Source organism: Pan paniscus, chromosome 21, assembly GCF_029289425.2.
Source record: "Pan paniscus chromosome 21, NHGRI_mPanPan1-v2.0_pri, whole genome shotgun sequence".
NCBI classification, from domain to species: Eukaryota; Metazoa; Chordata; class Mammalia; order Primates; family Hominidae; genus Pan; species Pan paniscus.
The window spans coordinates 57,890,352-57,905,320 of NC_073270.2; the positions used below are offsets into that span (position 1 = coordinate 57,890,352).

Below are 14,969 nucleotides of genomic sequence, written 5' to 3' on the forward strand. Positions count from 1 at the left end.
TCATTTATTTTTTTTCACCAGAACATCAAGATGAGGGATTCACCATTCTAAATGCCATGAAGGTCATTCATGATTCTTGGGGGGAGGTCAAAATATCAACCTTAGCAGGAGTTTGTAAGAAGTTGATTCCAACCATCATAAATGAACTTGAGGGGGTTCAAGACCTCAGTGGAGGAAGTAACTGCAGAGATGGTAGAGATTGCAAGAGAACTAGAATTAGAAGTGGAACCTGAAGATGTGGCTGAATTGCTGCAATCTTATGAGAGAACTTGAATAGATGAGGAGTTTCTTCTTATGGCTGAGCAAAGGAAGTGGTTCCTTGAGATAGAATCGACTCCTGGTAAAGATGTTCTGAGCATTGTGAAAATGACAACAAACAACTTAAAATATTACATAGCCTTAGTTGATTAGGCAGTGTCAGGGTTTGAGAGGATTGAGTCCAATTTTGAAAGCAGTCTTACTGTGAGTAGAATGATGTCCAACAGCATTGGATGCTGCAGAGAAATCTTTCATGAAAAGATTTAATTATGTCTTTTGCAGCAACACAGATGAAACTGGAGGCTATTATTTTACATGAAATAACTCAGAAACAGAGAGTCAAACACTGCATGGTCTCACTTATAAGTGGGAGCTCAATAATATTTATACATGGGCATACAGTGTGGAATAGTAGACATTACAGACTCAGAAGGATGGGAGGGAGGTAAGGGATAAGAAATTGCTTAATGGGCCTGGCGCAGTGGCTCACACCTGTGATCCCAGCACTTTGGGAGGCCAAGGTGGGCGGATGACCTGAGGTCAGGAGTTCGAGACCAGTCTGGCCAACATGGTGAAACCCCCATCTCTACTAAAAATACAAAAATTAGCTGGGCATGGTGGCATGTGCCTGTGATCCCGGCCACATGGAAGACTGAAGCAGGAGAATTGCTTGAACTCGGGCGGCGGAGGTTGCAGTGAGCCGAGATTACGCCACTGCACTCCAGCCTAGGCGACAGAGTGAGACTTCACACACACACAGACACACACACACACACACACACACACACAAATTGCTTAATGGGTAAAATGTACATTATTTGGGTGATAGTTACATTAAAAGCCCAGATTTCACCTCTATGCAATATATCCATGTAACAAAACTGCATGCACTTGTATCCCTTAAATTTATACCAAAAAAGGCAAAAAAGAGGCCAAGTGCGGTGGCGCATGCCTGTAATCCCAGCAGTTTGGGAGGCCGAGGCGGGCTGATCACAAGGTTAGGAGTTTGAGACCAGCCTGACCAACATGGTGAAACCCTGTCTCTACTAAAAATATAAAAATTAGCTGGGTGTGGTGAGGTGCACCTGTAATCCCAGCTACTCAGGAGGCTGAGGCAGAAGAATTGCTTGAACCCAGGAGGCGGAGGTTGTAGTGAGCTGAGATCACGCCATTGCACTCCACCCTGGGCGACAGAGTGAGACTCCATCTCAAAAAAAAAAAAAAAAAAAGCAAAAAAGAGGAAGAGTCCACTGATGTGGCAAACTTTGTTGTTGTCTTATTTTAAGAAATTACTACAGCTACCCCAACCTTCAGCAACCACAACCCTGATCAGTCAGCAGCCATCAGCATTGAGGAAGACCCTTTATCAGCAAAATGACTGCAACTTGCTGAAGGCTCATATGATTGTCAGCATTTTTTTAGCAACATAGTATTTTTAAATTAAAGTATGTACTTTTTAAAGTCATAATGCTATTGTGCCCTTAATAGACTATAGTATGGTATAAACATAACTTTTATATGCACTGGGAAATTTAAAAATACGTGTGACTCACTTTATTGTGATATTTGCTTTATTGTGGTGGTCTGGAACCAAACTCACAATATCTCCGAAACATGCCTGTACTTGAAAAATAGGAAACATACCTTTATATAACCCCTGGATTCTGGCCCTATCCCCTTTAAAGCAACCAACTAACCATCCCTAAAACTGAAATAACAAAGTCTAGAAGTTTATGGAAAGAAGGGCATGTCATATAAAACTTTATAGGGATGGATATAAGGACAAGTTTTGAATGATTTTGTAGGCAATAAAGATTACAGGATATCCTGTCAGTTCCCAGTTCTGGATTATCTGCTTCTATAGAGGTTAGTGCTCTTTATTGTTGTTTTTGAGCTATTTTACAACTCAGTTTTTTTTTTTTAGACACAGTCTCACTCTGTCACCAAGGCTAGAGTGCGGTGGCACATGATCACAGCTCACTGCAGCCTCAACCTCCCCAGCTCAAGTGATCTTCTAATCTCAGCCTCTAGAGTAGCTGGGGCTACAGGTGCACACCACCACACCCGGCCAATTTTTTTTTTTATTATTAATAGTATTTGTAGAGACAGGGTCTCCCCTATGCTGCTCAAGCTGGTCTGGAATCCTTGGGCTCATGTGATCCTTTTGCCTTGGCCTCCCAAAGTGCTGAGATTATAGGCGTGAACCACCATGCCTGGCCATTTTATAACTTTGCAAGTTACAGAAATAGATAGTATTGCAAATAACTCATCCACAGGACTGCAAACAGATTTCATTTGATGGAACACAGCTAATTACTACTCTGGAGATACTGACCAGTTTTGGATCTGTTGGTGAATTTATTTCAGCATTCCTGATTGCCTATGTAATCATGCATTTGTTAATCCTCTTTGAGCCTGTTGTGATAGTTTGCTGATTCCCCCTTTAATTAATGAATTAAATACTTGACATGTGTTAATCTTATATTTGTAGGACAGTCATGATTTTAACTTAAAAAATTATCTTTTAACACAGGTGAAGGCATAATGGAAAATATATAGCTTTAAATATTTTTATTACTAAAGACTAAGTGAACTTAATACATGAAATTAGAATAACAAAATAAAATGAAAGAAAAGCAGGGGAAAGAAGTATTAAAATAAAAGCTGAGGCCAGGCATGGTGGCTCACACCTACAATCCCAGCACTTTGGGAGGCCAAGGCGGGCGGATCACGAGGTCAAGAGATCAAGACCATCCTGGTCAACATGGTGAAACCCCATCTCTACAAAATATACAAAAAAATTAGCTGGGTGTGGTAGCGTGCACCTGTAGTCCCAGTTATTTGGGAGGCTGAGGCAGGAGAATCGCTTGAATTCGAGAGGTGGAGGTTGCAGTGAGCCAAGATCGCGCCACTGCACTCCAGCCTGGTGACAGAGCGAGACTCCGTCTCAAAAAAAAAAAAAAAAAAAAAAAAAATGCTGAAAGCTGAAATGAATGAAATGGAGGAGGGGTAGAGAAATAAATAAAAGCAAAAGTGCTACTTTTACTTTAATACAAATGACTAAATAAGTAAACCCTTAGCATACTAAGTAGAAGACTAAAAATACAACAATAAAAAAAGAAACCCCAAAACCAGTAGTAACAAGAAAGGTGGTGGACCCCCAAATGCTAAAGATATTAAAATATTTTAAAAAGAAAGTTAAATGGAATCATAGGGCCACATAATTGAAAATTTAGAGCAGAGTAAATGATGTTTTTTCTTTTGCTAAATATAAACTACTAAAATTGATCCAGATAAGGTATACAACCTGAACAGATCAGTAATTACAGAAAATAATTGGGAAATTTGTTAAGAATGTTACAATGAAAAAGAGTATCAGCCAAGATAACAGAACAGATAATTTCTGAGATAGTCAAACTATTTCAGGTCACCGAAAAAGAAGAAAAGAGCTCCAGCTTATTTTTAGAGTTGCACAAGCTCCAATTTATTTTTAGAGTTGCATAAGAAACAAGCAAAAATCAGAGATAGCACTAAAAAAGAAAACTAGAGACCAGCTGCATGTATGTGTATACAGTCGTTGCCACTTATCAACAGGGATCCATTCTGAGAAATAGGGCGTAGCCTATGGCTCTTAGGCTAGAAATCCATACAGCATGTGAATGTGCTGAGTACTATAGGTAATGGTAACACAATGGTAAGTACTTGTCTATCTAAATATAACTAAACATAGAAAGGGTACTGTAGCCCAGGCATGGTGGCTCATGCCTGTAATCCCAGCACTTTGGGAGGCTTAGGTGGGTGGATCACTTGAGCCCAGGAGTTTGAGACCAGCCTGGGCAGCATGGCAACACCCCATCTCTACAAAAAATACATGGTGGTACATGCCTGTGGTCCCAGCTACTTGGGAGGTTGAGGTGGGAGGATCACCTGAGCCTGGGGAGGTTGAGGCTGCAGTGAGCTGTGATTGTGCCACTGCACTCCAGCCTGGGTGACAGAGTAATACCCTTTCTCAAAAACAAAACAAAACAAAAGTACAGTAAAAATATGGTATAAAAGATAAAAATATGGTGCACCTGTTTAGGACACTTATCATGAATGGAGCTTGCAGGACTGGAAGTTGCTCTGGGTGAGTCAGTGGGTGAGTGGTGAGTGAATGTGAAGGCCTAGGTCATGACTGTGTACTACTGCAGACCTTATAAACACTGTACACTTAGACTACTCTAAATTTATTTAAAAAGTCTTTCTTCAGTAGTAAATTAAGTATAGCTTATTGTAACTGTTTTACTTTATACATGTATTAATTATAAAGATTTTGACTTATCAAAATCTTTTGGAATAACACTCAGCTTAAAACACAAGCATTGTACAACTGTACAAAAATATTCTTTCTTTATATCCTTATTCTATAAGCCTTTTCTATTTTATTTTTTTCTTTTACTTTTTCAACTTAAAAAAAAAAACAAACTAAGACACAAACATGCGCATTAGCCTCAGCCTATGCAGGGTCAGGATCATCAAGATATCAGTAGGCAATAGAAATGTTTCAGTTCCTCAGGGATCTAGAACTAGAAATACCATTTGACCCAGCCACCCCATTACTGGGTATATACCCAAAGGACTATAAATCATGCTGCTATAAAGACACATGCACATGTATGTTTATTGCGGCACTATTCACAATAGCAAAGACTTGGAACCAATCCAAATGTCCAACAATGACAGACTGGATTAAGAAAATGTGGCACATATACACCATGGAATACTATGCAGCCATAAAAAATGATGAGTTCATGTCCTTTGTAGGGACACGGATGAAATCGGAAATCATCATTCTCAGTAAACTATCGCAAGGACAAAAAACCAAACACCGCATATTCTCACTCATAGGTGGGAATTGAACAATGAGATCACATGGACACAGGAAGGGGAATATTACACTCTGGGGACTGTTGTGGGGTGGGGGGAGTGGGGAGGGATAGCATCGGGAGATATACCTAATGCTAGATGACAAGTTAGTGGGTGCAGCGCACCAGCATGGCACATGTATACATATGTAACTAACCTGCACATTGTGCACATGTACCCTAAAACTTAAAGTATAATAAAAAAAAGAAATGTTTCAGCTCCATTATTCTTATGAGATCACCATTGTAACATGCAGTCTGTTGTTGACCAAAATGCCGTTATGCAGCACACGAACTAGAGTTGCAAAACTTCCAGGTAAGATATTAGAAAACGAAATCCAGCAGTGTTTTGGAAGAATAATTCAACATGACCAAGAGGATTTCTTCCAGGAATGCAAGGTGACTTAACATACCAGGCTATATGCTACACAAATTCACTGTGTCAACATATTTAAGTGCAAAACCCAAATACTTATGGCTAACAATTTTAAGAAGATATTTGATAAAATTCAGCAATCTACCCTGATAAGTGAAATTGCATCAGTATTTTTTATGAACTTATCAAAAGAATGACTATGAAAATATTAAGTCTTCTACTCGAAAACCTTTATTTAACTCCATTGTAAACATTATTCAGTCAAATTATGTATTCTATTTTTATTATATAAGGTCTGTGTTTCTTTTTTTTTGAGATGGAGTCGCACTCTGTCACCCAGGCTGGAGTGCAGTGGCGCAATTTTGGCTCACTGCAGTCTCCACCTCCGGGATTCAAGCGATTTCACTCTAAGTGAAAACTGGAGTGGAAGAAAATGACCTAAGTACTATAAAAACCATTATCCAAAGGAGTGGTGTATATTACATTGGAAAATTCTAAAGTTAGAATTAGGGACACAGCAAGGATGCCAGCTGTATCAGCATTGTTTGGAGGTTCTGGCTAAAGCAACAGGACAAGAAAACAAAATAAGTAGTAAAAATATTCTAAGGGAAGAGCTAAAACAATCTGAAAATAAAAGACTATATCAGATAATTATAAATCATATTTATCAGAGACCAAGAATTTCTAATAAATACCATTCATTTCTGAGAATTTTTCTTTAATATAGACAAATATACCCTATTTTGGCTTTTCTTGATGTTTGCAACAAATGCAAAAATTCCTATTCACAATTATGATAAAATTATGGAATAATAAGAAAACACAGGACCAGGCACAGTGGCTCACACCTGTAATCCCAGCACTTTGGGAGGCCGAGGCAGGCGGATCACTTGAGGCCAGGAGTGCAAGACCAGCCTGGTCCACATGGCGAAACCCCATCTCTACTAAAGATACACACAAAAAAATTAGCCAGGCATGGTGGCAGGCACCTGTAATCCCAGCTACTCAAGAGGCTAAAGTGGGAGAATCTCTTGAACCCAGGAGGTGGAGACTGCAGTGAGCCAAAATTGGGTGGAAGACTTAATATTTTCATAGTCGTGCTTTTGATAAGTTCATATAAAATACTGATGCAATTTCAATAAAAATCTCCAAAAGGTTTTCTTTTTTGGTGGGGGTGGTTTAGGTACTGGATAAAATAACAGTTCCTTTGGAAGAATAAATATCTAAGAATTGCTAAGAACATTTTGGAAAATAATAGCTGGGGGAAGGAAGCTTTGTAAGTCTAAAAGATTAAGCTTACCTTAATGCTAGTATAATCAAATATGTCATGTTGGCAAGCCAGATCTTCTTTGGGAATCTCAGATCTCTAATCTTCCAGAATAAAGAAGTTCTAGAAGTATATTTGTGAACTTTATCTACACGATGGCTTAAATTAGGATTTCAGTTTTCAGGAAAATAATATTTAACAAATGGTCCTGGCATAAGTGGACAGTCAAACCTGTTCATCATAACATATAAATATGAGTTCTTGGCATGAGCTGTAATCCCAGCACTCTGAAAGGCCGAGGTGGGCAGATCACTGGAGGCCAGGAGTTCAAGACGAGCATGGCCAACATGGCGAAATCTCGTCTCTACTAAAAATACAAAAATTAGCCAGGTGTGGTGGCACACGCCTGTGATCCCAGCTACGTGGGAGGCTGAGGCAGGAGAATCACCTGAGCCTGGGAGGCAGAGCGGGTAGTGAGCTGAGATCGCGCCACTGCACTCCAGGCTGGGCGACAGCCAGACTCTGTCTCAAAACAAGAAAAAAAAAAAAAAAAAAGAATTCTGGCTGCAGCAAGGAGCCATTGAAAAACAAATAAGCAAGCAGTAAAAACACTAAAGGGAAAACCAGTTTAATCTCAGGGGAAGGATGGACGTTCTTAGAAAACACACGTGCCACAAATGAAGCGACAGAAGAATCTAACTACAGAAAAAGACAGTCATTTTTATATGGTGACAGCCCCACAGGTAAAGTCAAAAGATGGTGACAGCCCCACAGGTAAAGTCAAAAGACAACGACAGGAGGGGAAGAAACTCAGCAATGTGTGACTGATGTCGGGTTAATGTCCCCAACTTCCCAACGACCAAAAGGAGGGAGTAAGAGTTCTAAGTTCATAGAAGAGAGAAGCACACATGGTCAACCAGCCCTATACAGAGACGTCTCAGAAAACACAGACCACAGCACCAGCTAGGGGAGTGCACAAAGGCCAGATAACCATTTTCACGCAGCAGAGTGATAAAACTTCCAAAGGTAGTTGAGCTCACGTCAGGGATGAGACTATCATTGTGAAAATTAATCCGTATTTATGCAAGTACAAACTATGGAAACTCCGTGAAACTTACACTTTTGAATCTACTTACAGAAAAAAAAAAAAAAAAGAGCTGAATATGAGAGTTTACTGGGGCAGTCGTAATGGCAAAAATATTCCCCAAACAACCTGAATAATCATAATAGCAAGATGACGGACTAAAGCCTGGCATATCTCTAAGACTTATTTAAAAAAACTAGGTCTAGTTTTGTTGACCCACAGGACTGTCAATAAATGGAATAATCAAAGCAAGTTGCAGAGAAATGTACAGAGTATGATACAATTACTATAGAACTAGGAAAAACCTTTTCTATGTTATCTTTTGAGTCTACGTATATTGGTAAGAACACAGAGCACCTAACATTACTTACCTTGGGTGGGGTGAGAATACGGAGGGGCTGGAAGTTGTTGGCTTGGTGTTTGTACAATTCTGTGTATAATTTATTCCAAAGAGTAAGTTTTACTGTTTTGTTTGTAAAAAGACAAAACAACCAACAAATCAAATATGCATGTGTGTACATCTCTATGCATGCATGTGTATGTATGTATGTATGTGTATGTATATATATATGGAAGGCAGCTGGTAGGTAGAGATCTAAGGATACAAAAGGAAATATAGAATATAAAAAATATTATGCTTAATTAAACTACAACTTTATAACTGGAGTAGAAAACATATATACGTAAGCATAAAAAAAGATTGATAGGGGCCAGGCACGGTGGCTCACGCCTGTAATCGCAGCACTTTGGGAGACCGAGGTGGGTGGATCACAAGGTCAGGAGATCGAGACCATCCTGGCTACGGTGAAACCCTGTCTCTACTAAAAATACAAAAAATTAGCCGGACTTGGTTGCGGGTGCCTAGAGTCCCAGCTACTCAGGAGGCTGAGGCAGGAGAATGGTGTGAACCCGGGAGGCGGAGCTTGTAGTGAGCTGAGATTGCGCCACTGCACTCCAGCCTGGGCAACACAGTGAGACTCCATCTCAAAAAAAAAAAAAAAAAGACTGATAGGAAGTCCATCAAAATGGTTACAATCTGTATAGTTTATATCTGGACAGTAAGATTATTAGTAACTTCTATTTTTTTCCTAGTAATATTCTGTTTTTCATATTTTCTATCTTGAATACACATTATAATCAGGAAAAAATCCTTTATGGTTGAAAAAAGTGGGAAAAGAGAAAGACATAGGAAATAGGACCATGACAATGGAAGTTTCCCAGCTGAAATTCAAAAGCAGAACAGTTTTTCTAAAGGGCTGTAAGCAATAAGTTTAAAGTGACAAAATTATTTAAATCACTAACATTGTACACTGCAAGCCTTTTCTGTTTCTTACCAAAAACCATAGTTAATAACTCACTATTATCATTGATGATAGGAAAATAAAGAAATTATGGCAAATATAGCAAGTCATCAAAATTGTGTCCAACTATTACAGATCAAAGAAAGAAGAATAAAAGTGGTAGAAATGTATCTAAGTATTCTCATAATATTCTAAATATGCTTCTGTCCCAAGAGTAACCTCCCCTCCTCACCAATCCTTGCTGACAGCAGAAATGAGTGCTATTACAACCTTACAGAATGGCTTAAGGTACAAATATGGATGATTCTAGCTTGCTCTCTGGCACCACCTACTGATCAAACAGCATTTCAATGTAAAACAACACAATCTGAATTTTCCTCTTCTCAATACGACCTATGCTTTGGAAAAAATCTAGGTACTCTCTCAGTCCACTCATCTGGATTCTGCACAGATATTAACATCTCAAAAATGGTATTCTAGAAAATTCTGTCTTGTTAGTAGGAACTTTGATCATTTTTGTGTCTAAACAGAAATGCCAGGATTGTCAGTCTGAAGTTTCAAAATGAAAACAACAGTGGGATGGATCACTTTATCACTTTAGGTACCACATCTATTTAATGTGACTGTGAAGGAGGTAAGATGATTGTGTGACATTTATGAAAGGACTAAAAACCTTTGCTGCTTCAGTTTGTTTTTGATTAATGACTCACGCCCCATCATTCCCAAATCCCACCTTGGCTCTAAAGAATCATTAACATTCAGTAATATTTTAATCAGATATCAATTTATTACGAAACCATTCATTTTCTGCTCATTAGCACTAAACATTTTTTTTTGGGTCAAGTATCCATGTCATATTATGTAGAAAATGGTCCTTCATGCCAACAGACTTACATGTATAAAACATGAACAACCCCAAACTCTGGGGAGTATTCCAGAATGGGGCAAAAGAGAGGCTGGGAAGTACCATTTACTACACACATGTAATAAGATGGACAGAAACCTTTATGAGAGTTGGAAAATCAAGTTGGAAACAAACACATGTATTCACTACTTAATGGATTTAATTCCAACCCCTCATTGGAATCATCTTGGTAACATTTAAGATTCTACAACAGTTATAATGCGACGATTCAGAGGTGGTCTCAAAGTTGTTACAGTGTTAAAAAAATTATAGTAAGCAGTATAAAATTACAATTTATTATGGGGCCAGGGGGATTCACAACCATCCTTAAAAACATTAAGAGCAAACCACGGCCAGGCATGGTGGCTCACACCTGTAATCCCAGCACTTTGGGAGGCTGAGGTGGGCAGATCACTTGAGGTCAGGAGTTCAACATGATGAAACCCCGTCTCTACTAAATATACAAAAATTAGCCAGTCATGATGTCGTACACCTGTGGTCCCAGCTACTCGGGAGGCTGAGGCACGAGAATCGCTTGAACCTGGGAGGCGGACGTTGCAGTGAGCCAAGATCGCGCCACTGCACTCCAGCCTGGGAAACAGAGCGAGACTCCGTCTCAAAAACAAAACCAAACAAAGAAAACATTAAGAGCAAACCTTTTAGAGAATTCTACTTAAGATTTCTTTTTCTCAATTCCTTTCCCCCACTCCTTTTGTTTTTTAAGCACTAATCTGGAATGGAGTCGGCGGGACAGAGCAAAGCTGGATGGGCTGCCCCTTGAATGATGGAGTAGGTCTGCTTGGGTAGTTCTTGCTGGGAAGAGGAGGAGAAGACCGGTGGCGCTGTGGTGGCCACTGCGATGTTCTGGCCTCCATCGCTCACCACTGTCACTTCTGCTGTCCCCTCCTGAATCAAGGCGTTTAGGCCTTCAAAGTCAGTGCAAGTAATACCCGAACTGGTAATGAAAGTTTGATTGCCAGAGCCTTCCTGGGGGCCACCTGGGGCCGTGGGGATGAGAGTCTGGTGCAGAGTGGCTCCGTCCGTCTGGTCGTGGGTGGTCAGCAGGACAGCCGGCTGGGTCATTGCGCCCGCCTCGCTCGGACACCGCGAGGACTGAGGGGGGGCGATCAGACTGACCTGGCGCAGGATCTGCAGCCGGCTGTTCCCTGGGAGTTCCTCTGGGTTCTGGGCCACCAAGGCAGGCGGGACGATGTTCACTGCAGCGGCGGCAGCCTGGACGATGGTGTTCGCCTGGGGCACCTGATGCCCAACGATGATTTTGACTCTTCCCTCGCTGAACTGGGGCACTTGGCTGGGCTGGAGGGGCACCTGGAGGTGTCCCACAGTGAGGGGCGTGGCGGGCTGCTTGCTGGGGTCGATCTGAAACTGGAGGACGGTCACGTCCGAGTTCTTACTCTCATTGTACTCACTGTGCTGTCTCTTGTGGCTGCGGAGCGAGTCCTCCCGCATGAAGGAGGCATCGCATATATCGCAGTGGAAAGTCTTCTTGGCATCCAGCTTGGCCACCTGCCGGCTGCTCTGCCTGCCGGTGTCCTTCCTCTCTAGAGCCTCAGTCTTAACCATGTCCCCATGGAACTTCTTCATGTGCTTGCTCAGGTTGCTGGGCTGCTTGGTGTCGAAGCTGCAGTAGTTACACTTGAAAGGGCGGTCGGTGCAGTGGATACGCTCGTGGATGCGCAGGGCGGCCTTGCTGGAGCAGGAGTAGCTGCATTCCGAGCACTTCTCAGGATGCTCCGACTGGTGCACGCGGCTGTGCTTCCGGAGGGTGGCTTTGCTGTCACCCAGGAAGTCGCAATGCGGACACTTGAAGTTATTCCCGCTGTGCTTGATACGGATGTGCGACTTGAGGTTCCCCTTCATGGTGCAGCGGACATTGCAGAACTCGCACTTGAAAGGCTTCTCCCCCGAGTGCACCCGCATGTGCCTTTTCAAGTCCGAGCTGATTTTGAACTTGGCGCTACAGAGCCAGCACTGGAAGGGGGCGTCCCCTGTCAACACAAGGTGAGTTTCGATAAGAACAGGCAGGCAACAACCACAGCGGATCCCCCCGAAGCACACACCAGAAAATCGCTTATACAAGGTGGGTGGGTGCAGACCTCCTAACTGCAGCTTCTAGCAGCCCCTGGGAGTGGGGGAAGAGGGGCAGGGCGTCTTTATCTTTCCCCGGAACCCAAACCACCACCACCGGTATCAAACCCAGAAGAAAAATGGGAGATCGAAAAGAGCAATTTAATTGTCCCAGATAAAATAAGATTTACAAGTATACCTGTTATATTCTTTAAAACACTCAAACTATCTTTCATACAGTTAATGTGCCCACTCTGCTAGTTAATGGTTCACAGTTGAAGACTTTTGCACAACCCGTTGATTTTGATTGAGTTACATGTTGTAACAGATTCAACAATATATTTTCGAATGGGTCAGCTCCGTGCTGCACTCATTGGAGTATGGTTTTACAATGACTGAAACACCCAGCTTATATTTCATGCAGATCTTTATTAATAAAGATGTGTTTCTTGCACAAAATTTATTTATCCCATATTGCCAGCTGCGTTCTTTACTTGTGAAGTTACAAAATCCAGCTGCTTGATTTTTTTTTTAAAAAAATTCATATTCGCTGAAAGATGAGCAAGGCAAGTGAAATTGCAAACATCTGATTGGATACCATATTCCAAATTTACTTCCTCAATGAATGCCAAGTCCAAATTATCTGAGGCAATGACAATTCAAGCAAATTGGCGACCCCTCATCTCAACATTGTTTAAGTAAGCAAAATAGCAGCTAATATTCTTCGATGGCTTCCGGGATGGCAGGCGCTATGCTGAGCACTCCACAAGCATGGTCTCGCTTGATGCTGGGAAGATTGCCCTGTGGTGGGTGCTATTATTAATATTGTTTTTTAACACAGTTACACAGAGGAGAAGGCTGAGACCCAGACAGACTACATAACTTGTTCTTGGTCACCCCGTAGTACAAAGAAGGGCTTGGATTCCAATCCAGGCTGACTCCACAACTGGTATCTTTAGATGCCTGGTAATTATCTGTGCATATAACTGATGTTTGCTTTCTTAGGTCATAAACCCACAAGACTGGGATGGTGTTCCAGCTTTTTGAAATAGGATCTGCTACTTCACCATGAGCTGCTTAATGAATGCAAACAAAGATGGCAGGAGGCAATTGAACAAGCTTCTAGAACACTGAGAGGCCTAAACCTAAACGTGAAAAAAATGCTTTGTATGACTGAATACCACCAAGATCATGCATACTAAACTCTAGAACAAGGAAGAGTAAGCTACAGCCTATGGGCTAGATCCTGCCCACAGCCTGTTTCTATAAGTAAAGTTTTACTGAAACACAACCATGCATATTTGTTTACATATGGTTACTTGCCTGCCATAATGGTAGGGGTGAGTATTTGTGATAGATACTGCATGGCCCACAAAACCTAAAATATTTACTATCTGGCCCTTTTCAGAAAAAGGGCCGTTTGCTGCCTGAGAATGTTGTTCTTAACCTTTTTTATGCCATTACCCCTTTTTGGCAGTTTAGTGAAGTCCATGGAACCCTTCTTAGATAATGTTTTAAATGTACCAAATAAACTAAAATAAAAACCAATAGGAACATAAAAGAAACTAATTATATTAAAATAGTTATTAAAGAGAAAAAATTGTGATATGCTAATGCGTGTGTTTCATTAATGCATTCAAGAATCAGACCTAGCGGCAGCTTTGGTAACTACAGTCATTTCTAAATAAAGAAGAGTGTAAAAGATATTTGCTCCATCTGCAGCAATCATTATCAAGAGATTTTTGATTTCCGCTGGCGACAACTTTACATGCACTGTTATCAGATTGGTTGCCTGTTTTCATAATTGAAGGACATGTCAAATTTTAATACAGGCTAGTGAAAATGAAGACGTCTTTGTTTTCCCCACCCCCATTCAAGGACCTCCCTCCCAAATCTACTCATGGATTTCTCAGGGGCAGACGTCTGTAGACTCAAAGTCAGAATCCTTGCTCCAGAATGTTTTACTAGGTTTTCCAGTTATATCCCTGTCAAAATTATAGTGACAGTCTTTTTTCACTTTTTTAAAGCAATCTGCAGAGGTGAGACCCAGAAAATCCAGAAAACCAAATCTCGCAGCTAAGTTGCAGAGCTTAACAACGTTTTTTGGCATGAAAGCAAAGGTTTTAAATTCCTTTGTCTTTTTTTTTTTTACTTTAACCATAAACATTTCTTTAATGAAGTATACTGGTCAAATAGTCCCACTGGACACTAAGGTCTTCAAAGCTAATGACTATGTTCATTCTTGCCTACTACCTGATTCCCACTGTGTCTGGCACATAGCGAGGTTTAAAGAATGTTGGATGAATGAGCGACATATATTTAAGCTGACAGGTCCTCCTTGAGTTTGGGTTGCTACTAAAACAAGTGTTGATGTAGTCTATCCAATCGCCGAAAGGGTAAAAACAAAATCCTATTAATTTACAGTTTTACCAGTGCCACAGATTTATAAAAGGGAAAATGAACATTCCACGAAGACCATGCATAAATGGCACACACTGAAATTTTTGAAAAACACACCTTTTCTAGACCAATTTTAAAGATGCTGCTATAAATAGTAACTTCATCCTTATCAATCAAAATGAACCATTTTCATAAATGAATTTTTCAGCTTCTCTAACTTAGGCTGGGGGAAATTTCTGAAGCAAATCAGTTGGGCGTCGATTATGCCAATGTCTGAACTTGCTGTAGATTATAAAAATGTTCCCAAATCTTCCCACCTCCCACCCCTCCTTTAGCACGGCCTCTGCCATGTATGTAGTTAGGCATGTTCTCCCGTGATCCATGACA

The 14,969-nt window shown here is 40.9% G+C and overlaps 1 protein-coding gene across 9 annotated transcripts in view; it reads right to left on the reverse strand.

Moving 5' to 3' along the window:
* The window catches only part of ZFP64 (ZFP64 zinc finger protein), a 105,590-nt gene that overhangs the window by 54,272 nt on the left and 36,349 nt on the right, over positions 1-14,969 (reverse strand). For 6 of the 9 annotated variants that reach the window (XM_063601235.1, XM_003815276.4, XM_003815277.5 and 3 more), the window contains one exon: positions 9,956-12,103. The exons of the other annotated variants lie outside the window; for them this stretch is intronic. In XM_063601235.1, coding sequence (XP_063457305.1) covers positions 10,821-12,103 — 1,283 coding nt within the window. In that variant the 3' untranslated portion in view covers positions 9,956-10,820. Of the gene's footprint in view, positions 1-9,955; positions 12,104-14,969 lie in introns of those variants that run through there. 9 annotated transcript variants of the gene reach the window in all.